The 23,899-nt window shown below is 38.7% G+C and overlaps 1 protein-coding gene across 1 annotated transcript; it reads right to left on the bottom strand.

Moving 5' to 3' along the window:
- Positions 1-7,337: 7,337 nt before the first annotated feature.
- On the bottom strand, positions 7,338-21,019 carry LOC121077123 (homeobox protein CDX-1-like). Its single transcript, XM_040572003.1, is given in 4 exon segments — positions 7,338-7,592; positions 11,290-11,322; positions 11,324-11,433; positions 20,584-21,019. Coding segments are annotated over 4 exon segments (834 nt in total).
- Positions 21,020-23,899: the final 2,880 nt, after the last annotated feature.

The raw sequence follows: 23,899 nt of genomic DNA, 5'->3' as shown, positions 1-23,899 counted from the left end.
CTAAATACAAAATGCAGATCTGTCAGAGGCAGATCAATGGGAGGGTGAAGTTCCGGTTCCATCAACTATCTGCAAGCCATCGACATACTACAAATGAGCACTGGTTGGTCGTAGATTCCACAAACATGTTTTTTGACTGTGCATACCATTTTCACATCTCAGTGAATGACATTTGATTTCATAGCATACATTAGATGGTAGTAACATTTTTAATTTTTAATTCTCTTCCTTTGTGGGATGCCTCTGTTCCTACCCCCCACAATTTCACTATCACCTAATCCCATTTTTTGTATCTCAGCTTTATCCTTCATTCTCTGTTCTTTTATCTTTTGTTTATGCTCCTCCTTTCCCTTTCTTGTTTTGCCTGTTCCATTATCTGAATTTTCTTTAGATCTATTTCGATTCTTTCCAGAACATAGTTAGATCAAGATACGCTGATGGTGAATTGCTGTACTGATTTGATATCGGCTAACAATAGTAAGCTTTGAATAAGGCAGTTTGTTTTAAGAAAAAAATTTACATAGAAGGATAAGATTGCTGGGTAAGACTACAGATTTTTAACACCAGAGTGAGAATAAGATAACTAAAATGACAGCATATAAATGATTTTCCACACCCTCACTCTTATGCCTCCCATTTAGTGTAGCAGAACTGTGTGGATTATTAGAAAGGACCTGTATTTCTTCATGTAGTCTAGTGGTTTGAGGGTACCATAATTTTTGGGACTGATGGTTTTTGAGAGCTAATTGACTGTTAATCTGAGTTTGCCTTCCGAAGAGTCACTTCTCAGCCATACGTGTGTCATTCTGCTCAAATCTGGCATGTCAGTAGCTTCAGAGCCTCAGAATCGCTGCCTCTTCAGTGTGTAGCAGTAACTTACCCTATAGTTGTAGGAAAACTTCAAGTGGGCATTGCTGTCAAATGCAAGGGAGATCACTGCCCTTCTGTGACGGGGAAGGTGATGAGCACTCCTTGCACGGTGAGGGGGTGGTAATGAGTTGCTGGTGGGAGAGGGAGGACTAGTATGGGCTTATGACTGCTTAACGTGATTGTGGAGCTGTTGTGTCACCATGGTCCCTCTTTGACTTTCTGGGTTGGTGGGAAAGGAGAAACAGTTCTGAGGCAGTGGGCAGGAAGTCCAGAAATGTCATCCACGTGGAGGCTTGTACTTAGGACATTTTCAGCTGAGGGGGTAGAGACAGATAGGAAAGGTCCGTAAGGTATTGGCAGCAAGACCGCAGTGCTGTTTGGCGTACTTCAGAGAGATTGATTGCCAGAGTGATAACTGAGCTCCAAGGTTATAATTTTCCATTTTTCTCCAGCTGTTAAAATATTATGTATAATTTATCTATTTAGCACCCACAGGAATTGTCTCAGCCTTTCGTTGGGGTGAAAGGGTGTGCATGTAAAATTAAACATACTTTATGTGCATTTAATCTTTGGGGAAGAAGATTGCCTAGCTTTCTAACAAGTGGTTGATGAAAATTTAGTAATAATAACAAGCGTAGTGAGAACCATTTAAACTATTAAAGTTTTGTTTGTACAGACAGTATAGATGGTATACTCAAGTATGTGTAGTGTTCTCAAGAGCATTTCCAAACCTGGTAATAACAGTATAACCACAAACATGCAGTTGAGTGTTTTAATGACAGCTATTATAGCTGCAATTTCAGGGACTACTGGCAGATTAAAACTGGCCCGTACATCAGTAATGTGTATTAAAGGTGTTTATACTTGTGATTGTTTTTATAAGTATATTAAGAACCCTTAATCATAAAGTTACTCTTCCCTGTATACAACGATAAACAAATCTTTCCATCTCTGACACTTGAAAATGATCTGAAATCTTTTTTGTTTCTGAGGAGAAGAAAGTACACAAGCTTAGTGTGTCCCATTCTGGCCAAGGTGATAGGAGGAGGTGTTTGTTTCCTTGCCTCCACGTGACCACTCTAATGACACATCAGTAACGTAAGGCTTAGGGATGCTTCTTGCCCATACCTTCATAACTGCATGCCTGCAATTTCAGTGGAATGGCTACTTAAGGAGTTTGTTGGTAAACTACATAATGATGGATTTAATGCAGTATTTCAGAGCTGTTACTTACCCTTTATTCAAGCCAGGCTTTACATGCACACCCATTCCTCCTAAAATTAATAGCCAGCTGTATAAATCTTAAGGAAGGGACAGTCTGTACATGGCATGCTGTCAACTGGGGTCAGTTCTGCTGGAAAAAAATCTGACTGTTAATTCATGAAGGAAGGCAGGTGGTATTTAAATTTTAAAACACATAGCCAAAGAGGCTGATCTTGCTTTCACTGTACTACAAACAAACTTTCTGAAAAATCTATTTAATCTTTTTAATTGGGAAGGTTTAATATACAGTGCTGTAGTTGGGGCTCACTTTCAGGGCATGAAATGCAAGCGCATGGCAAACTGTACTACCTATCGACAAGCGTGGCACAGCTTAGAGAGCTGAATGAGCAGTGGTAACAGAGCTATTTTCCCTTGCTGAACTGAGCTCTTCTGGCAGGAAAAAAGGCTGTATCAAAAGTTCCAGTCAGTACAAACAAGTAGAAATAAAAATGGCAACTGTCCATGAAGCCTTCCTCAGTGTTATTTTGAATTCCATATTTTTAAATTTTGGTTAACAAATCCTTTTAAAAAATTGAAGACAGCATTGAAGAATGAATTGTTGGGAGTACAGTGATCATATTTACCCTTCGATCTTGTATTGCTGTTTTTCTAACTGCTGCTAACAATGAGTTAGCCTTCCTTTCTTAATGCTAACTTCTGTCATTCATTAAAGTAGCCGCAATATATGTCATGTATGATCTGCACCAGCGTTGCATATGCCAGGAAAGAGTGGTCTGGAACTAAAAGAAGGTCTTGCTATTCTGAAATCTAGAGAATTTACAATTTGCTACAGAACCAATACTGAGGGTAATGAGAGCGTCTTACTGCTCAGCAAGCAGATTTACCACAGAAGGATTTCAAAAGCCTGAATTTGCAATCCAGGTTAAATCAATTCTTTTTAGCAGAACCGTGAACATGATCAGAAAATCCTCCATTGATACTTGGCTTCCTTCCTGAAGAACCATGCAGTGTAGGGCTCCCACTTACTGTAACGAATTTATCCTGATTAGAGTATAGCTAGATGGATTTTTGGATGCTCAGTATCGAGTCCTTCAGCCATTCTTTAGTGTAGCCTTGTTTTCGTGAGCTAACAAAGTAATCAATTGCTTGTAGTGCTTACCATTCTTGCTGTACACATGGCTTATATTCCTGTCAGATAGGCATTTCTGTTGCCGAAATTCAAATATTTTTTTCATACTCTCACGTGAGAGATTGTGTGAAGTCTGTCCTACCTTAGCAGACCAAGAGCATGCAGGATGTATCTAAATTAAACCTCTTCATTTATTGAGGTACCTCTCAGAACAGAGCTTGTTCCAAAATGCACACTAAAAGTAGTTGTGCTGTCTGAGTATGAAAACAGCTGGCAAATGTTTTTATCATAAAACCAGTGCCTATTTTTTAAATAGTGAGATCAGCGCAGTTGTGTGTCCCGCTAAAAACATTGAGTGCCGTTCCAAAACATGACTGGCCGTGTACGTCATCCAGGTTGAGCAGGGATACATCATTTAGCGTACGTTCTGGATGCAGAAGAGTGTGTTGGAGCAAGCCTGTACTCCTCCAGCAAACTAAATAAGGGTGCTGAAATAGGAGCATGATTTTTTGTATATGTTAACATCCAGAGTGAATATATTTTTTTGAATCTGCTCTTGGGATAGAAGGTAACACATACTTGATGCTCTCTCGTATGTGCATTAATGATTGTATAACCCATAAGCAATTGCAGATAACACATATTTGGAGTTTTTTGATTTGGAAATGCCATTTTGAATTGTATATCTTGCTTAGATGCATAAAGTTTTTGTCGGAGGTCCTGTATGATATGTTCCTGATCTTTTTGTACCATACAAATCACACTTTTCTGGGTAGTGGGGTTTAAAGTTTAGTGAATTCCTCTGAAAATTGAGTATACCTTGATCATTGCTTTAATCACAATTAGGATTAAGGGCTTAGATATTCTTGTGATGTAGTCTAAGGTATGCTTTTCTTCTTCAAGGCACTTTGCTAACAACTAATCAATCTTCAGAGAAGCCCTGCTTTAGTGTCCCTAGTTTTATAGATGTGATAAAAGTGATAGGTTACATGATATGCCCACAGTCAGAAAGGAAGCAAGTATCGTTCTGAGGACTGGTACTGGTGTTTCATGACTCATGGTGTTGGACCAAAATACTTGCAGTTGATTTGGCTCCAATTTTATGTCTCTTGTTTTTAGTTATATAATATAGCACCTAAACAACAGTACTTCACAAGCTGCTTGATGAAAAGTATCTTTCTTGTGTTTTTGGTGAGCAACTGTTTAAAGGATTAAAGTTGAAAATACTGAATAGATTGCTGGTAAGTTTTACCAAAAAAAAAAAAAAACAAAAAAAAAAACACAAAAAAAACCTACTTAAAGCAATCGCATAACTAGAGGGTTAATAATCCCTAAAGTATTACCCTGGTTTAAAGATACTGCTTTCAGAGCAATAAATTTTAACCTTTGAACATGTGCTTCTGCAAATAAAATCCAGCCTTATTTTGTGTACTTAACAACTTCTGATTGGAAACACATAGCAACCTATAGCAAGCATGCTTTCAGTAAACTGGAACAGAAATGAGGCAGATCTTCAAAGTAGTCACTTATCTTCCTCAATAACTCTTCTACATGTAAACAAGATAAAACAGGTCATTTTGCCAGATCCCTCACTCTTTGAATGATCTTTAAATAATTTTCAAGAGAAAGAAGTTGTGTTCAGATAGATTTTTCTTACAGTTTTCTTGAAGGACTTCTTTGTTTGTTTCTTTTTAAAATTCTCATACAGAATCAAACTATAGCATGGAAATGTAATTAAAAGTTAGCAACGAACTTGATCCTGAAAACCCTGGGGCCAGGGTTTTGTGCACTTAGCTAGAGCTAGGTCCCAAATTACTATATTTCAGAGCTTCCTTTTCTATTTTTACCTTTTCAAATTCTAAATCTGGAAGATTTCACTGATTTTTCTCTAGTATGCAAACTTACTTCTGTGTTTAATGGGTCAGTTTGAGTTGTTTTTTTTTTTTTTAACCTATTTGAGTCTCTTTTAAGTGTCCCGTGTATATGTGAACTGTATGTAAAGTATCTCTAGCATTTCCCTCAGTAGACAGAATGGCTGTTCTGTGCACTTCCAATTGATTCCTCTTTTGGACATATGCAGTGGGTATCTCTTTTGGGAAATCGATGTTTTGTTTTGGTTGCCATGCTCATCAACATGGGTGTTAAATCACTTCTGTTCGAAAGTGCCATTTGTCATGTTCTACTTTCCATAATGTGTGGAAATCTGTTGCTGAACTTTGAATTGTAGTTTTCTTCATCTCGTTTGGCTGTCTTACCAACACAAAGCTTAAACCTACTGTTACTGGCAGCACAATGAAAGGGAAGAGTGGGAATTTTACAGTGTAGATGTGCATCCGTTTTAAGTTTACTCTTACTTCATGCTACCCTTCTCACAACCAGAAAATGGCAAGTAAAATCAAGAAACAGTGAAAACTGCCAGCTCCCTGAACCATCCTGGTTTTGCCATTCTCTACTTTTTCTAAGCATTTTTACTGCAATCCTGCTTTTAAACTTGATATAACAATTCAGTAACAGTGTTCATGAAAATCTTCATGTTCACTTGCTACAGTAGCTGATATCACGTTGGAAAAAGATTTTTGAAAAAAGTCATTTATTTTAATGTTCTGTATATACAAAGTAATTTTACATTACGAACATTTTGATGATCTAATAGTACTATTTGATATAATTAAGAAAAAAAAACACAAAAACAAAAAGAATGTAGTGCCTAAATGACTTAATGCTTCTAAGTCTTATTTGCAACAGTGTTGGAGATATTTAGTAGGACACCTTGCTGGAAATTTGTGAGAGTAGGCATCCTAAATTTCTGAATCCCTTTTGACAAAGGGCAGTATGAGTTTCCAAATTACCTGGGTGCTGTAAAGATGTTCCCTTTGGAGCCAAAAGATACGAACTTGCAATTGGTGGTCATCTCAGGAAGTAGGTATCTGGATTATTTTTAAGTAGTGATTATCTTCCACATTCTGCTTATTATAGAGAAGATCATCACTTTGGGAATTGAGACGTCCTATTTTGATCCTCAGATGACTGTTTAGGAGCTGAGTATTAGGTGCCACTTAGAAATTGGCAAGAGCTTGTATTCAGGTAAAATATTTTTGCTTTACCTTCTGTTAATGTAGCTTTTCAGCGTTTTTTAATGTCACAAGAGTTCTGAAAAGCAGTCCAAGTGTAAAATTAGTTGAGCGCAATTATTGCATCTCTATCCATGGGTTATGCTGTCTAATAAAATGAAATCACTCTTTTAAATACCTACAATTTTAAAGAGGATTTCCCCCCCCCCCCTTTACTATTTGTTTAGGATACAAAATGAGTTCAACCTGATTTTTGTTCTAACAAAAATGAACTCAGGGCAAGACTCACATTTGCAGAATGTTTTGGAAACGTTTATGGTAAGACTGAGTGCATGTTTATACCAGCATATGGAGCATTGGAAATCATACCTCTCAAAACCAAAAAATTTCCAAAAGCTCATCCTTGACTTTTGCACTTAAAACACAGTTGAGTGTAGCCACCACAACCCAGGCTTTCCATCAGGTGGCTCAAAACATTTAAGCCAGGTTTCCGCTTATCAAGATCCACCTGTAGAGTCCATGAAAGTGAGACTGGCACCTGGAACCTGTGTGAAGATTGAAGGAGAAGGAATATACTCCTTGCCTAGGGGTGAGGCACAGAGCACTTGGCATTAAGCCACCGTTAATGCCCCAGCAATGTCATATTGCTTGAGGTCTGGTTTGTGCCTTTTTTTTGTCTGCAGCATAAGGTAACAGATGGCCATGCCTAGTCCTCAGCTCTCTTCCCTCCCAGTGCCTACCCACCTGCTGCGTGGCTGGAGGGAGGCTTGCCTTGTGCCACGGGCAGCACAGCATCCTCTCGCAGAGGCTCTCTGCAGCTGAGACTCCTGGCACACAACAGCTCCATTGCCTTTGGGAACTCGCACTATCCTGCACACCTGGCAAGTGACTCTTGATTTACTGAACTTGAAGTTTATGTGCACAGAACTGTCATGCTGGGGACTCCTGCAAAACAGCACCAGATGTCCTCTCTCTTTCATACCATAGTGCTCTGTGTACTGGTAGTTTATAGCATTAGTTAAGCAGTAGCTCTTCAGGCAGCCTTACTGAGAGGCCACTACCTGCTGCAGGTTCCCGCTGTGCTGCAAGCCACTCATTGGAAGCGGAGGTGGAGGAGGTGGAGGTGGAAATAAAGAACTGGACATTTCTGAACGAGTCTGTTGGTCAGGAGCTGGCATTGGGCTCACTGAGCCAGAGTCACTCTGCATAGAGCCAAGATTGCTGCCGTCAAAATGAGTCATTTTCTTCTTCATTAATTTTCTTTCTTTGGCTCTGCGATTCTGGAACCAGATTTTCACCTGCAGAGAAGCAGAGGAAATTTTTTTCAATTGCTAGTGTACTGCAGTGTGGTCCTTTGTGTATAGACTCAAGGGGCATAAGAGGGAAATCAACTGCATGAGGACCAGTGAGAAAGGCAGTAGCAAACGGAGACAACAGAGCTGTTTGTTTTTTTCACACAGGTAATCTTTCCTATCTGGTAATAAGTTGTTTAGCTTGATAAACAGTTTTTTAGTGTTATTCTTAGGAGGTATTTCTTAATGGAATGAGCTTTGATTTTTTTGGGTACAAAATCTAATAGAACAAAATCTCATGCATCACAGTTACAGCCAAAAGAATCTGAGAGTATCTTTACTTTGAAAACTGTACGTCCTAAGCCAGAGTAACTCAAAACTTGTTATTGGCCTGTGCACTGAGGCACAAAAGCTTTCCTGCTTGGATGCTGAACATTAATTCCTTTGCTCCACTGTGTAGGCCAATGGAAATAAACTTCTGAGCATAATGTCACCATAGGTACACATTATTTCAAAGTGTTATGGAAGTGGTGCCTTAACAGCTAAGTGCCTTTTATTGCCTGTGTAGACGGAGCCAGAATCTGCTGCTGTTTCCCACACAGTCCGTAACTTTATACCATAGTTACTGCTCTGTCACAGAAATGCGATCTTTGGGAAGAGATGAAGCAGCTGTCGAAGAGTTTCATGCTTTTTGATTAGGACGGAACAAGTGAGGATATGAGATGAAGCTGACAAGTAATACAGCAGAATTTGTTCAGGTGTGAAAGGGTGACTGTTCTGTGGCAACTGAAATGTCTTTGGACATGAATTCCCAGCGCTGAGTTTAAACAAGTGTGTGCCTACTATTTATCCTTGGAAATGGCTCCATGTTATGTAGTCTGCATAATGGGTCAAGCTATCACATTCAGACATGTTGTTTTTTCTTTTGCTGTTCAGATGACAAAGGAAGCACTTTTGTCAGTATTTTGCATAATCCCCCTCCCCCAAATCTGTGGTTTGCTGAGAAACTGATTTGTTTTTTTTTCCTTTCTAGCTGCTTAGCAAAGGATAACTAGGCGATGATTAGAAAGTGGGTAAAACAGTAAGAAGTGGTAATATCTGTGGTTACTAAAAGAAACCTAGTGGTGAAGTCCCACAAAACATCTTAAGGAATCTTGACGTGCTTATTCTTGAGCCATTATTATTCCTATTTTCCAGCTGAATGTGAAGATTTCAGATGCACATAAAAATTGTAAAAATTTGAACTCAGGTTCCTTAAGTCCAAGGCTATCATTTCAAACACTTGTCAGTTCATTTTTTGTCATAGTTTCTGGAATATCACTTCAGTAACAAATGATGTTCTGTTAAACCTGGCTCGAATACTCTCCAATATTCTGCATTGGTATTGTGCTGTGGTGATTTTTATGCTTTTTGTGCTTTACCCATCGTTTTCCAGAATGCATGAAAAGATGAAACAACCTAAAACCCAAACTAACATCTGATTCAGAATTACCCTCTGTGTTCAGCGTTATCTGCTTTAAATTTAGAGTTTTATTCTGGTTTGTTATTAAACTAGGGGTGCAGACCTGCAGCAGTGCTCCAGAGAGATGTTTTAGTAGGCATTTCAAGGTTGAATACCAATTACCAAACACAGGTAAATACAAATCTGTAATGTTAGACTAAAAGCCAACATGATCAATTGCATCTGAGTTGTTCTTTACCTGTTGCTCTCCTTTCTTTCAGTATTTTTTCCACTGTTCAGTTGTTGTGTAAGTAACCCTTCCCCTTGCAGTCTAATTTTCTCTCTTCTTCTCCTCACCATCTCTTTATTTCTGTATCCTTTCTATTTCAGAAATCCTTCATTATACCACTTATTTGGTACTAGATATCACATTTTTCCTTTCTTGTTTAAGCATTTTTCTTTGTCCTTCTGTCTTGAGATAATCTCTTCAATGTCCTGGATGGGATTTTTGGCATAGTCAGGGACAAAAAAAAAAGCTTTTTTAGACAGTGTTTCAGGTTTTAGATTCAGTGCAGTGCAACTTGGGATAGGACAGTGTGTGTTCAGCCATATTCATCCAATGGAGTTTAATTTTGTGCGAAAGATGAGTAGTGGGAGTATAGATGAGATATTTCCTCCTTAATCTTAAATTTTCAAGAGTGACTTCAGAGATGCAGTCTTTATTCAGTGGAATTAATTTGGTTTATGAAATATTGATGATGAAGAGCAAATATTGCAAAAACTTTTGCCATGTTACCCTGCTAACATGCCAAACAAGCCCTGCTACATGTCAAAAAATGTGTTGTGCTTTTTTGTATCACCACTTCTAATCTGCTAACAAAAGGTTTATCAGGAATTATCACCCCTCAGGGAAGTTTCAAGTAAATATTGTTGGCTGCATACAGAAGAGGGTCTTCATTTTTAAATTCAGTCTTAATAATGAAGTCATTATTAAGATTTAAGCAGCCAGCCAGAAAACAAATAGTATGTTCTTTATACCCAGTTGAAATAATTGTAATTTTCAATATATACTTGCATTCAACAACAGATCGAGAAGTATTTACAAAGTATTTGCTTCTCCATTACTGTAAGCTCTTCCAGTGTGTGTGCTGTGCAAGACAAGTGCAAGAGGGATGCACAGTGTTACAACTAGGTGGATTTTGAATTGTCCCTGCTCAACAGAGCCCTTAAAACAATGGTGACTCAGGCATAATCTTCAATGAATGGTATTGAATAATAACTGACTGAGGAAAATGGTGTGGTGATAGTTATTCATTTTGCGAATATGCCAACAAATGAGCATATTCTCCCCTGAAATCTGTTCATGGAGATCCTCTAATAAAGCTTTTAATTTTGCAGATCACTGCTTCCTTCAGTGTACGGCATCAAGAAACTTCCCAGTCAAATGGGACAGAACACATGCTCAGCTCATTTTACGAGTGTCTTTGTGGAAGATCTAGCTTGGTATCTTATCTTGGTTTGCATGAGCCAGGGGCCAGGTTCCTGCTTTGCTCTCACAGGAGGTGGCACACGCACTGCAACTGCATGAGTGAAGAACATGGCACTGAGTGGCTCCAGAGCAAATTGTATTTATCTTTTGGCCTGGAAGGATTGTTTTAAGTTGTGGGAATGCAAGGGGAATTTGGAGGGGATGGGAGGAAATAGGGAGGAATGGAGCAGCAAGAGTGCAGGAAATTATTAACAAAAGGTTGGAGGTAGCGAAGGAGACAAACACCTTCAGTGTCCTGAACATAAGTGAATTCATCACTTGTATTTAGTAGCTGCACCCCTGCTAAGGCTGACCTTGTTGAAATCAGTTAGAGTTCCCATTGACTTCAGCAGAACCAGGACTTTTGCTTGGAAGTTTTTCAAACTTTCACCCTCCTACCACTGCCTCAGCCAAACCAAGACCTCTGGGCAGCATTCTGTTGATATTTTCTCAGAACAAGGCTGTTGGACTGGTGTTCGTGTTTGTGTTGTTGCACGGCTCTCTGCTGTCATCATGTAGCTGAGCTAGAGCTGATGGGATCATTAGAAAAGAGTAGAAAGCAAGCCGGCAGGCCATTCAGCTGGATAGTTTGAGTTCCTTAACTGCAAAGGGAACCCGGTCGTGTTGGTTATTAGAGGCATTAGCATTTCTGTGTTCTTAACCGGTGCGGTTATCGTCTCTCATCAGCAATAATAAATGCAAAGGAAACTCTGAATGGGTGATCCATACTCTACCTGTCTCTCGGAAAGTCTTAGGTTTGCAGCAAGTTTCAGCACTTCTCCTGATTGTAATATATCTGTTGTAATGAAATTCCTTCTCTAATTCTAATCTCTGATGATCAGTGTAAACCACTCCGGTACTCTCTCTTGTTCTTGTTTACCTGTTTTGAAAGAAGAACACATGCTTCAAGCTAGAATTTTTAACTTCAGTAACATAAAATATCTGACTTTGCATTTGGTAACGTTTGTGGGTATTTTAGACTTGGTTCTCTATGCACTTACCCAAGTGACTCCCTTGACTGTAGCGGACTTAGTCGTGATTTACAGCACGAGGTTCATACCACCAGATTTTGGGTTTGCTCCTTAGTAAATAGATGGTAAACTGGTGCTCATATTCTTTACTATCCTTGGGTTAACATTCGGGAAAGGGAAGGTGTTCTTGTTAAGAACGAGGAGCCAGGAAACCTGGGATCTGTTCCTAACTCTGGATGCAGGCTTCCTGCATAGTGTTGACATTGCTCTGTTTCTCTGTTCTTAAAGCTGATAAACTGCCACCTGATTCAGAGAGACATGTGGAGGATATTTAACTGCATAGAAAATGCTGAGAGCTTCCAAACTTCCTCAGTTCCAGTTGCTAGAATATCTCATTTGATATTGTGGTTGTTAGTGCATTTGGTGGCTATGTTTTTCCTTCAAATCTAGCACTATCTATCCACAACTTGATAATAGCTCAAGGAATAGTAATAGAGATTTTCAGATGACAGCTAATTAAAAAAAAAAAAAAGATGAAAAGCAGTAATTTTAACAAAGGACATTCAACAACGCTAGAACGGCAGCATCTGTTCTTTTGCAAGCAGCAGCGCTGCATCGCTTCAGACGTGGGTACAGCTGACTGAAGCAGACATGGCTCAGCAGTATCTGGGTCATTAAAAGGTAACGGTAATGATGTGAGCCAGTGAACATGGATGCAAGTAGCTGAAACTTATCGATTCCATACAGGGTAATTTGTAGGGACAGAAGATGTTGGCAGTAGTGAAACAGAATTGCGAATGAGAGAGGCTGCTGATGCTTTCTTTCTCACTCACCTCTTCTCTATGTGTTAATACTCATTTAGGCAATCCAAATATTGGAGATCAACAACTGCTTAAAACCAAGACCCCTGAGCCCTGCTTTGAGGTCTTCCTACATTTTAGAAAGATCAGATCATTTTTGTGCTAAGACCAATGTTACAGGGTTTGCTAATAGTGTCTTGCTGGTTCGTTTTCTGCTTTCTTGTCTGTCTATATTCATCTGGACAGTTCCTCAGATGTAAATATTTTCTCAGTGAATTGGGACAGGGAATGTATTTGTAGTTGGTAGTTTTGGCAGTGTGTTCCCCAGCAGTACTGCAGTTTGTGAATCTCCCTGCCCAGTAGATGAGAACACCACCATTGGAGCCAGGTTCTCTCAGATCGTGCACAGACCTAGAGGCATCTGTGGCTTGCTGCCTGTAACAGCCTGGTAGTGCTGCAGATGTAGTCTAGCTTCATACAACAGCACTTTATTATTGTCTTACAGTTGTTTTTTTTTCTGAAAAAAAGTATTCATGCCCAACTTTTCCAAAAAAAATAAAAATCTCAGACTCAGATTCATAACACTTTCACTCATAATAACAGTAATTAATTTTGAATGGAGATCACTGAAATAGATTTTCAGACAGGAGTTGGTAAATTTCAGTCTCTGAGTAGGTCACTATGGCATGCCACCACAGAGCAACCAGCTTCCCCCCTGCAGGAGAGAATAGCTGGGGGTTTCAGGTATCAGCAGTATCAAAGGCCTGATTTCTGCCCAGCCCATCCTTCCAGCTTCCCTTGCTTTTGAAGTTTAAGTAGCACCCCAGAGATGAGAATTCAGTCTACAACAGTGTAGCAAGAATCTGGAAGTACTTTATCCCTTAATTCATGATTTTGTTTCATGAGTTAATGTTTTTCCCCCATATGCCCAAGGAGGAATAAAGTCTCATTGTTTTCATAGCTGAACATGTATAAAAGTTAACATTACCTTCCACTTGTTATCTACATGTATACACCACATGGTAATGACTTAACCATGTCACTCCTTTCTCGTCCAGCATTTGACAACCAGTACTTTGTTACTTGTAAGAGTTTTTGGCTCACTCTGGTGCTATTTATGTTATGAAGTCCTTCAGGTACAGATCCTTTCTGTATGGTTTGTATTGATCCTGGATGCAGAGCTGTGTGCACTGTATAGCATTGGAAGTCCTGGGCACTGCAGTGCTGTAAACAAATATTGTTATACCTCTGGTTGTGGACCAATAACTGGATCACCCTACGGACAGGCTTTCTCTAGGACTCTTCCTGGGCTTGTAGAACATGGTCTACATCAGAATTTGGTCCTTCAGCTTCCGCACTCCGTGCCTGTTCAACCCTGGGAGAGCACTATGCATTAATAGTGAGTTTACAATGATATGGGCATTCTAACTGTCCTGAGGTCATCGGTGTGCTTAGTTGGAATGTTTCAGGAGGAAAAATAAATTGTGCTTTTTTGTTTTCTTGCTTGCTTTTGCCAGGGTTTCTACTCCTTCCGTGCAGCAGAACACTCACCCAAATCTGTAACTTCCCCGTGAAGGTTCTGCTGTGCTTGGCTAGGTTAGACACTCTCATTTCAGTAGCATTTCTGCCATGGCAAAACGGTAGTGAAAAGTAGAATTAGTCCAATTTGTTTACCCTGCTAATCAAGTGAAAAGTGCTGCTTAATTTTGCAATATTATGGTAGAATGTTAAAGTCCCTGAAGAACAGCAGTTTAGTGCAGTCCACATAATAGTAGGACATTTGTTTTCATTCATTCGAAGTGTAAATTGTTTGTTTAACATATGGTCACCTGTGGTGCTTTAATGATTTATTTGAAATTTTTTAAGCTTTTGATCTCTCTAGTCTGGTTTTTGGTTAAGGTTTTCCTCTTCAAATGAAAGTTTGGGGTCATTCTGTGGGACAAATATTTAAAATGTTTCCTTAGTCTCCTTTGTGTTGTTAAGATGGAGTATACAAAGGAGCAACAAGGTGATCTTATCTTCAGCTCTATTCTCATTCAGAAGCCATAGACAATATCAAAAGCTTTTCTGTTGCCAAAACAAGGTGGTAAACTTTGAGATATACCTTCCTATTTCTGATTTTAAGTGCTTAAGCCCTTATTTGAGTAGTAGAGGTTGTTTTTTCTTTCTTAAACTGAAGAAATTAAATGTATGCGGAAAACAGAACTTCCATAAAATCTTTCATTGTTGTATGAGTTACCTTTCTGTTTATTTTGTAGTAGAAATTATAATTTCTTCTTCCTTTTTGAGGGAAGATTAGGAGCTTTTGCACCTAGTTTATTCCTTTAAAGTAAGGTAACAAAGTAATTTTTAAAAATAGAAAGGGAAAAGGAGAACACTTTCTTCCTAAAAGTCAACAACAGCCTGAGAAATCTGAGGTCTTCTGAGAAGGTACTTCTAGTTCTGGCAGCGCCGTGTTTTACTCCTAGCGAGACATGGGTAAGGTCCTGATGTTAATGAGAGACTTCCACATGCCTTTCCTGGATGCTGGGTTGGAATTACTCTGCATATGTCATTGATTTCAAAGGCAAAATACGTTTTTATTTATTTTCCAAGGTTAACAAACAACAGCACTAAAACCCTATTGCTAAACAGTTTAGGACTTCAGCCTCTGAATTTCATCTGTTAGATAGAACAGATCCATGGTAGCGCATTCTGCCATGAATCTTGCAGACTACCTACTGGTTTTATTTACAGCAATGCATGTAACTTTAGTATTACCTGAGTAAAATCTGAGGTAGAACTAATGGATTCACCCCAGAGACAGCAGAAGGATATTTCTCACTTCTCAGACTTGTTTGGTAGATGATGACTGAATTTAATGATCCAATGATAAATGTTAATGTTTTAATCCAATCCTTTAGTCAGATCCTGCATATTTTACTCAGGTGAGTGAACAACATTTAACTTTCTGTGGTCTTAATCTTTTATTAATGACAGGTTGTCATTTTAATCAGCAATATATTATCAGTTTTATTACGAAAGTGTTGTCGTGGCCAGTCATACCATGGAGTTGCAAGTGGTTGGAGGGTTTAGTGGTAGTTCAGTGGAAGAAAAAATAAGGAGCTTTGAAGTAACTGCCTTTGCAGTATGACTGCCTCTGTGCTAGAGAAGCAGATTTTCTGCTTTTGAGCTATTTAAGAAAAGTGAATTTTGTCAAAAAAACAACAACAAAAAACAAACAAAAAAACAATTTTACCCATGGTGACTGTTTAAGACTGCCTTCGGAATAAGGAGAAATAAGACATTTTAGGCTTAAACTATCTCATGTAAAGTTTTCTAACAATCCTGTTCTATCACACCCACTTCAGCAATTTTTGTGACTGGCCAAGTTCTGAGTTGGGGGAAGGGAACAGCTTTCCCATTGGCCATAAAATTCACAGAGTATTTCTTCTGAAGACAATAAAGCTAGGAGAAGGCCTCTTTATTTGCTGTGAAAATCATCACCCTTTCCGGCAATATAACTCCTGAAGAAAAAAGGGAGAAGGAAGAGACAAGACTGCATATCAAAGCAAAGAGAAGTGTTAAAAGGGTCTGTTGCTTCAATATGACAGATAGGCCTCAAAACTGAAGACAATGTAGCCCAGGAAAGGAGGAAAAAAAAGCCACCCATCAGACCTCACAACTAGTTTACAAAGTAAAATAAATTAGCATGAGAACTAGCCCTGGCCCCTTTTTCAGTGCCTTGTCTCTTAACTGTTCAGGAAAATCCTTCATCTTCCAAAAATGACATTGTTCCTAAAATCCACCAGCTACCTAATTTAGACAGGAAATATTGTAGTACAGAACAGTGTCAGATTAACTTACAAAGAATCATAATTTCAATAGTTTAATATTGTTTCAGAGGGAGTTAATGTCTGTACTGGATAGTGGGAGGTCAGCGTAAGTCAGCTCAAAATGTAAAACAGTTTTCTGGCATGAAGATATGCTCTGTTCACATCTGCATCTTTAGGTTGGCTCGGTATTAAGAGAGAGATTAGTGTTAGTTTTTGCAATTGTAATGAAGGTAAGGACCACAGGAGCTCAGGCCCTAGAGTGTGTGTTGTTTTTTTCTTTTTTCTTTTTCTTTTTTGAGGGGGAGACTATTTGCAAATATTCACGCACTTTAAAAGTTAGGAAATGAAAGGGCCATATTCACCCTAGGGAAATTTCACTGACTTCATTGAATTTGTGAAACAAAAGTAATTTAAATGAGTCTTGAAGAAGGACATTGTGTTGCACATGAAGTTCTGTAGAGTTTAATTTAAAAATACACACTACCATTCTATTAGAAAATGTTACATGGGTCTGATTCTGTATAGTGTGAGTAATCGTCTTGCTCCTGCAAGTCTTAGTGAGATGAGGGGGACTTGTGAAGGTGGATGCATGAAGGTTTGTGAAGCATGGTGAAATTCTGTGTTTGTATTTTCTGACGGGTCTTGATCATAATTTCTTGTACGTATTCAGATGACTCATGGAGAAAAGGACAAAGTAGTATCATAAAATCAGAACCTGTCAATGGACTTGCAGGATTTTCCCCTCTATGCTGTTGACTCCTATTTAAAGTGCTAATAGTTTCAATTTGGAGTACATTCTGGTATTCTGTAATAAAGCTCTTGCCAAATTCTGTCCTTCACTTCGTTAGTGTAAACTATTCGTCTCTGTCATACAGAAATAATTGAACCCAAAACAGAATCATTTTTGTCACCTTTAAATGATGATTGGTCAGACTGCTCTGGGTGCATTTTGTTTGGCAGAAGGGAACAAGTGGCCAAAAGCGTAGGCAGATGTCTAAGTGGCAAGGTCAGGAAAAATCCCATTGCCCATCACTGTATATACTAAGAAGCAAGCAATTAACTGATTTTACTTTTTAATTATTTCCTAGGTGTGTGTTCTTTAGAAATTCAAAATTTTGCAGGAATAGCTTCTTAAGAGGCTTGTTTCTCTTTCTTAGATTTGAGGGGATATAACTTCTTCCTTCTTCTAGATTTACAGTGCATTGGGTAATGATGCTGTCAGCACCTGTCATCATAATCAGAAAAATTGTCAGAGTAAACTTTTATTGAACAATGACTGGGGTGGTGTCATGTACAGGAAAAGTCTCTGCTCATAACTAGTTTCCCTCTGTTTCTGTACTTGCTCCCTCTCTCCTTAATGGTAATATAGGTTTAGATCCGAAGATGTACTTTCAGCTTTGTGAGCTACTTCTCACTGCTGCTGAAACTGCTTGGTGCTTACCTATTCAGTCTTATTTTGGGCATGGTTTTACACAGATGTATGTTATTTCCTTACAAAGGCTAAAAGTAAAGCCTCCTCCTATATGCAGGGTTGCATACCTCTGTAAAAATACTGAAATCAATAGAAGTATATTTTGTAACTTGGTCAAAGATGGATTTATTGTACTTTCCATCAAAGAATTTGCCTGTAATTATGCTTTGTGTGTGCATGAATTGCCATCTCAGATCCCTAGTTGCTGTGGCTTTGTTCTTTCCTCTGTTGCAATTGCTAGTTGCCTTGGCTTTGCTTGCTCTTTCACAATGGTAGTTTAGGAAGGGAGATGGGCAGTGTAAGGGTTAGAGAAGGGTCTTTTTCCACTGGTGCTATTGAAAGAAAATACTAAATAGCCAGTGTTTCCTCCTTCAAGCCTTCTGAGTGAAAACACACTTGCTTTCTCTTGTATCCTGAACACCCTCAGGAATTCAGTGACCAGGCATTGGATCCTATGTGCATTGTATTTAGGATCAAGTCCTACTCCCTCCAGTTCCAAAGCTGCAGAGAGGGATGTTCAGACATTCTCCAACCAAAGGGAATGGTGGATGAAAGCCTGATCAGGTGTTTTCTGTGGGAAATGCATTCCAGCGCTGCTAAGTCAGCATGACAGTCTTGCATTAAATACTGAGATCTTCCAGTGGTTTTAAGTAGCATAATCTCATGAGCTTTACTTAATACCAGGTAAAGACATGCTTTTATATTTGATGTTTTTAAAGTTACATACAGTAAGATTTAACTTGAAATCATTCTTCTTTTGTTCCGTGTAAATTGTTTAAACAATAATGTGAAAAGATCCATAGGATATGAGGCAGTGACAGAAATTTCAGTCAAGTGTTTTGTTTGTCATTTGTCAGGTTGTGAGGCCACAAAGCACCAGTAAGAGAAGCTAACCATGAAACCCCTGGAGATGGAAATGTCATTGATTCTGGGCCCTGTTTCTGTAGTTGCTACAAGTCAGACTACCCAATATAAGTAAACCCATGGAAGGAATCTCTCCTGGTCCTAAAGGGATACGATTACAGGAGCGTTTCTTGAAGATGTTCAGGAACATCTTGCAAAAATTACTTGCATTAATAATAATTGTTCCCATAGCGAAATCATATTATTGATGACTAGTATATTGCAACAAGTAATGAACAATAATAAATCTTATTTCTATAATCTTTTTTGTGACTTCAGGTAAATCTAAACCTCATTTTTTCCATCTTTAAGAATCATAGTTCATATCTGTTTCACAGAGAATGAAAATAGCTAATAAACAACAGAAGTAATTCCTCTGCTCTTGCAGAAATTCCTAATGTTTTTTTCCAAAGAGACAGAAGGGTAAAGCTGCAGTTTAAATCCACAGGAGCAAGAGGCAGGTAGGTAAAGATGAGATGAGAAGTAGTGTTTTTTGAGCAAGTATGCTGCCATCTGTAAATCATAGGGTTTGTGAGGAGAAATGTCATTGTATAAATAAGGACTGCTCAAAAGTAAACTGTCTTTGCGAGATTGGCCCCCCTCTTTTATCTTTCCTTAGGTAGCATTCAATGGAGAGCAACTAGATATAGGTAGACATGGATACTAAAAAAAACAACAAACACCCCACAACCTATATTTGTTATATTTGCCACAATTTTTACTCACCCAGAGTAACAATGTACTCTGATTGTCCGGTTGTCCTCTATGGACTCCCTATGAGCTAAAGTTGTATTCAGCAGGAGTAAGTATGGCTCAGTCTGTCCATACACATTAGATGCATTATTTTAATAAAGACAATTTTTCTGTTTAGTTGCTTTCATTTTTGCAGGGCATGTTTTTAAATTAATTGCTTCCCTCTCAGAGATTGATTCAGTACTGTCTTTGAAAACCATCATTTGCAGGCATGTGTGGAACAGAGCTGGGAGGGAGGAAAGGCTGAAAGGAAAGGAACCTTCCTGAGATGTAACACTAAAATACTGTGAGCATCTCTTAAGGGGAGGTACTGAGCATCCTTATTTCCTACTGATGTCTGTGCATGTAAAAGCTGCTCAGCACCTCAGAGGATCAGCTACTTTATAGCAGATTGTGTTCTTTTCAGGCAGTTTCCCCTCTTGCTCCTTTCCTTCTCTCCTTCCTTGTTTGATTATTATTTTTTCTGTTGATACAAGGAACAGAGATGTTTTAAGTATGTTTAATAGTTATATATTTTTTGTATTACTTCCCTGCTTCCCACAACCAAAATCTTTTCCTCAGGCTTCATGACTTATTTTTACTTGTTAAATGTGACTGAAGCTTTTTTTCTTTAACTCATCCACTAATATGCATCAGAGGTTGACCCATCATAATATTAACTGATTGTGTTACCATAGATCTTTATATTTCTGCATGTTCTGAGAACTGCTGCTACAAAGTGTGGCAAGCCTTTCCTTTTTGGTCCTGTTTTTAAAGCATCTCATCCTGCAGACACTTCATTTCAGTGGTCTGAGGTTTAAGAGATTGTATCTAATACAAAGGTTTCTTTCCAACCCCAATACTATACGTATTTTACTTGAACTTTTCATATCTACTCTAAAAGTTGAGGAAAACAAACAATACAGATGGTGGAGAAATATGATATTTTCATCGTGATTTCTTTCTACAGATATGCTTCCTCCTTTAAATCTATAGGACCACTATTAAAAGCAATTATTTGATGTCACTTTTTTTAACATATCCTAAGTGAAAATACTTCACTGTCAAAGGACACTGCTCTTCATTTGTTTCATCAGTAAATGTCAAGAAAGAAATAAGAAATCATGAGCTGATCAAAAACAACATCCAAAAATAGAACCACTATTTAACTGCTAGCAAGAGAATTGTTCAGAGCAATTAGGATCTTTTTTTTGTTGTTGTTAAAAATGTATGCTTTCTTCAAAACACAGAACCTGGTGGCAACAACAACAACTCAGCACAAAACCAACCACCCAAAAAAGAGAAATCGCATCTCAGCATAGCCTCTCTGCCCTCATACCTGTAGAAGTGGATTGTACTGTTTTCCTCATCCATTCATAAGAGCTGTGCCTTTGGCTGTTGGGAGAGATTTGCTGTGCATTAATTGTATCTACAGGAGGTAACCCCCCGGATCCAGCAGGATGGAGGGAGCTGTAATCAGCAGAACTGTAGGAGACCTGCCCAGGAGGTGAGCCATTGATCTGTGCAGCAGCCACCGTGCTGGAAGGTCCTGGGCCATAAGCGTTCCAGTCCTCCCTCTGTGGGCCATAGTGGGATCCCCAGGTTCCCGCAGGCTGTCCGTGGTTGTCCAGGGCTGGCACATGGTGATATCCCATGTAGTCTGAGTAGGGGGGAGCAGATGCAAAGTTTTGCACTGGCAGGTTGTTGTTGCTGCACCTTGCAGGTCCTGGATACATGCTGGTTTCTTTATCCAAAAGGTAACTCACATACATGATGCTCACAGCCTGGCTTTGTCTTGCTGGGACATCCTGCTCCTCACAGGGTTTGTTTGATCTCTCTTCCCCTCCTCTTTCTTTCTCTGTCTTTTCTAGCCCTGACTGGCTCTATAAATGACTCATGCTAGCCCTGATGTCCCTTTACTACACATGATTAACAATGGTTTTACCAGGTGCTGGTGGTAACAGTTTACTAAGGTCCTGCCTGATGTCACAGATAACTGCCTGCCCCAAAATTACATTTGCATTCAAATGAAGGGCTGACCATGCAGGCAACCCCACCTTGCTGCTAGTTCTAGTGCTTCCTTTCTCACAGATCCTTTATGTATTACCATCCTGGTTCTATACTTTTTGAATGTAGTTTGAAATCTCCTGGTCTTCAGGCAGAATTGCATACATAGTTAACCAATAACCGTTCCGACAGTAAAAGTAGTATTTTACTTGAGCAATGCACATCAGAATCTAAGTTCAGGCCTTAGTTATAGTTAGGTAAAGCCTGGTATCTGTGAATCCATTATTTCTGTTGTTAGAATGTGTAGTAATATGTTTATCTGAAAACAGAGGACTGATTCAGTCTTTAACTGCATAAGCACGCCTCTTGCCTTCAGCTCTTAGTGCATGTGGGAGAGCACTTGCAAACCACAGTAGTCCTGCTGATTTTAACATTACAAAGGATATATAAGAAGTCTCATAGTCATTTTGAGCATTTGTTCATACGAATAGTCTTATTGATGTTAGCAAGCCTATTCATGAGCTGCCTGCTTGCCACAGTGATTGAAGTTTCTCTATTCTAGCTTACAATGTTAACAGAAAGAGAGTCTGTTATTGAGAGCATGCAGAATTTGTCACTTTCCCCATGCTTATGTCTTGTTTGTGATATTGAAATGAGTAGTAGTTTTCCCTAAATGTTTTTCTGTTCTCATTGCTGTGTTTGTTCACAATAAGTAGCACTTTTTCTAGAAATATGGGAACAAATTCTAGCTTTTTAGCTCACAAAAAAAGCAGTTTCTTAAACTTCAGGAGCAACCCTATGTTAGTAAGTACCAAGTTCCTAAGAGATTATATATAACCAGGAGTGAGGGGAGAAAGTGTTGATTTTTTTTTTTAAATGAGATGGATACCTTAGCATTGTCTCTTAATGAGAATTTACTGTTTTCATTCCTGTTCCTTTAATGATGTGGTACTTAATTGCACCTTTATTAATGAACCAACTTGTTAAAGGGATTTTTTTCTTAAACAGGTGCAAAGTATGATGAGTTTTTTCTTTGTTCAGAAGTGTATTTTTTCTTTGAGTGTCTTTTGCACTTTAACACCAGTTGAACTTACAGGTTCCTCCTGCTTCTCAGGAGGAAAGAATCACTTTGCACACCTGACAACACTATTGTTTCCTTTTGTGAGAATGGTGTCCTTAGGCTGTAATCACAAGGTGGTTAGCTGTGCTTCTGGAAATCTTTTGTCTCTTAATATCACGGCTAGTTGGTAAAGCACAGGTTTCTGTGATTGTTTCAGTATTTAAGATTTTCATATTGTGTGCTTTTGTAAAACTTGTGCTCTTACATGTCTTGTTTTTTGTGAGCTTCGGAAGGAGCGTGTTTTGCTGGCATGATTGTTGAAAGGTATTTTAAAAACATTAGGTAGGGGAGGTTGGCAGAAACTTTTTTGTATTTGCATATGTGAGCTTTATTCAGTTTACAGATGTGCGGCAGTTGGTCATTCAGAATGCCCAAGTACAGCTGCTGGGGTGGGCTCACCAGATCTGGGGAAGTCACTAATTATTACATTGTGTCTGAACAGCTTAATTCTCCTACATCAGCAAAATAAATCATATTAATCTAACTACATTTTGGGGTGTCTGGACAGCCTGTTTCTGTAGTTAACCAATGCAATGGGATTTAAACTCTGCAGCATGATCTTATATATACCTTAGGATTTTTTTACTAGAGTATTTCACTCCTTTTACTCAATCATTTAGAAACACACATCAGTGACCAGTGAGGTAGTTTGGTAGCCCTCAAATAGTTACAAAAAAAAGATTCGTTACAACTTTGTTTTAACCTGATTTTGATTTCCTTTCCTCCCTTTCAAATCTGTTGAAGATGCATCCTTTGAAGCATTTCTGTACCTTTCCTGAATGCAGGTGTACCAATAAATCAGCTAACGGAAGAAGCAGCATTTGCTCATTTATTTTAGCACTAGTTGTAGCCCTCCAGCTGTCTGGAAGATATTCTAGTTCATTTGACAAAACTCTTCCTGCAGGCCTTAGCTCCCTAATATACCAACAGCTGGAAACACTGCTGAAGAGCTGGGGTCTCACTGCATAGTTTAGATCTTGATGTGCCTTTCTTCAACGTCCAGGAATGTTGGATACACCAAACTACAGCCAAGCAAACATTCTCTATCCTATTCTGTAATCCATTGGAACATTACTACATGAGAAAAGTTTTTGCTCCGTTTTTTTCTATAATGGTATAGTTTGGTTTATGCAACTAGAAAAAGTAAAATAGTGTTTATTCACGTTTATTAGAAAAGCAGTAATTATGACACATACCTTTTGACACTCTAAACTAGTATGTCCATATTGACATGGAAGAGGACTTTTTTCCTTGTTCCATACTGCTTCAAGAAAGTACTTTATAACATGTGACTTTTAAACTGATATTGTTTTACTCTTCTGGCCACGTGCTGTGACCACTAAGAAGGAAACTGTGCTTTCTTCAGATTCCTTAAGTTGATCCTATTTCAGGAAGTTACATTTTGCTTCCAGTTAGCACCAAATTTTTCATTTGTATCACTTGAATCTAGCCTACTAGGTGAAGCACATCTTTAGACATACATGTTTTTCAGCTTCTTGGTGGTAGGTAAATAATAATGCTGATA

Source organism: Cygnus olor, chromosome 13, assembly GCF_009769625.2.
Source record: "Cygnus olor isolate bCygOlo1 chromosome 13, bCygOlo1.pri.v2, whole genome shotgun sequence".
NCBI classification, from domain to species: Eukaryota; Metazoa; Chordata; class Aves; order Anseriformes; family Anatidae; genus Cygnus; species Cygnus olor.
The sequence above is the reverse complement of the archived record's forward strand: the minus strand, read 5'-3'. Positions and strand labels throughout refer to the sequence as shown.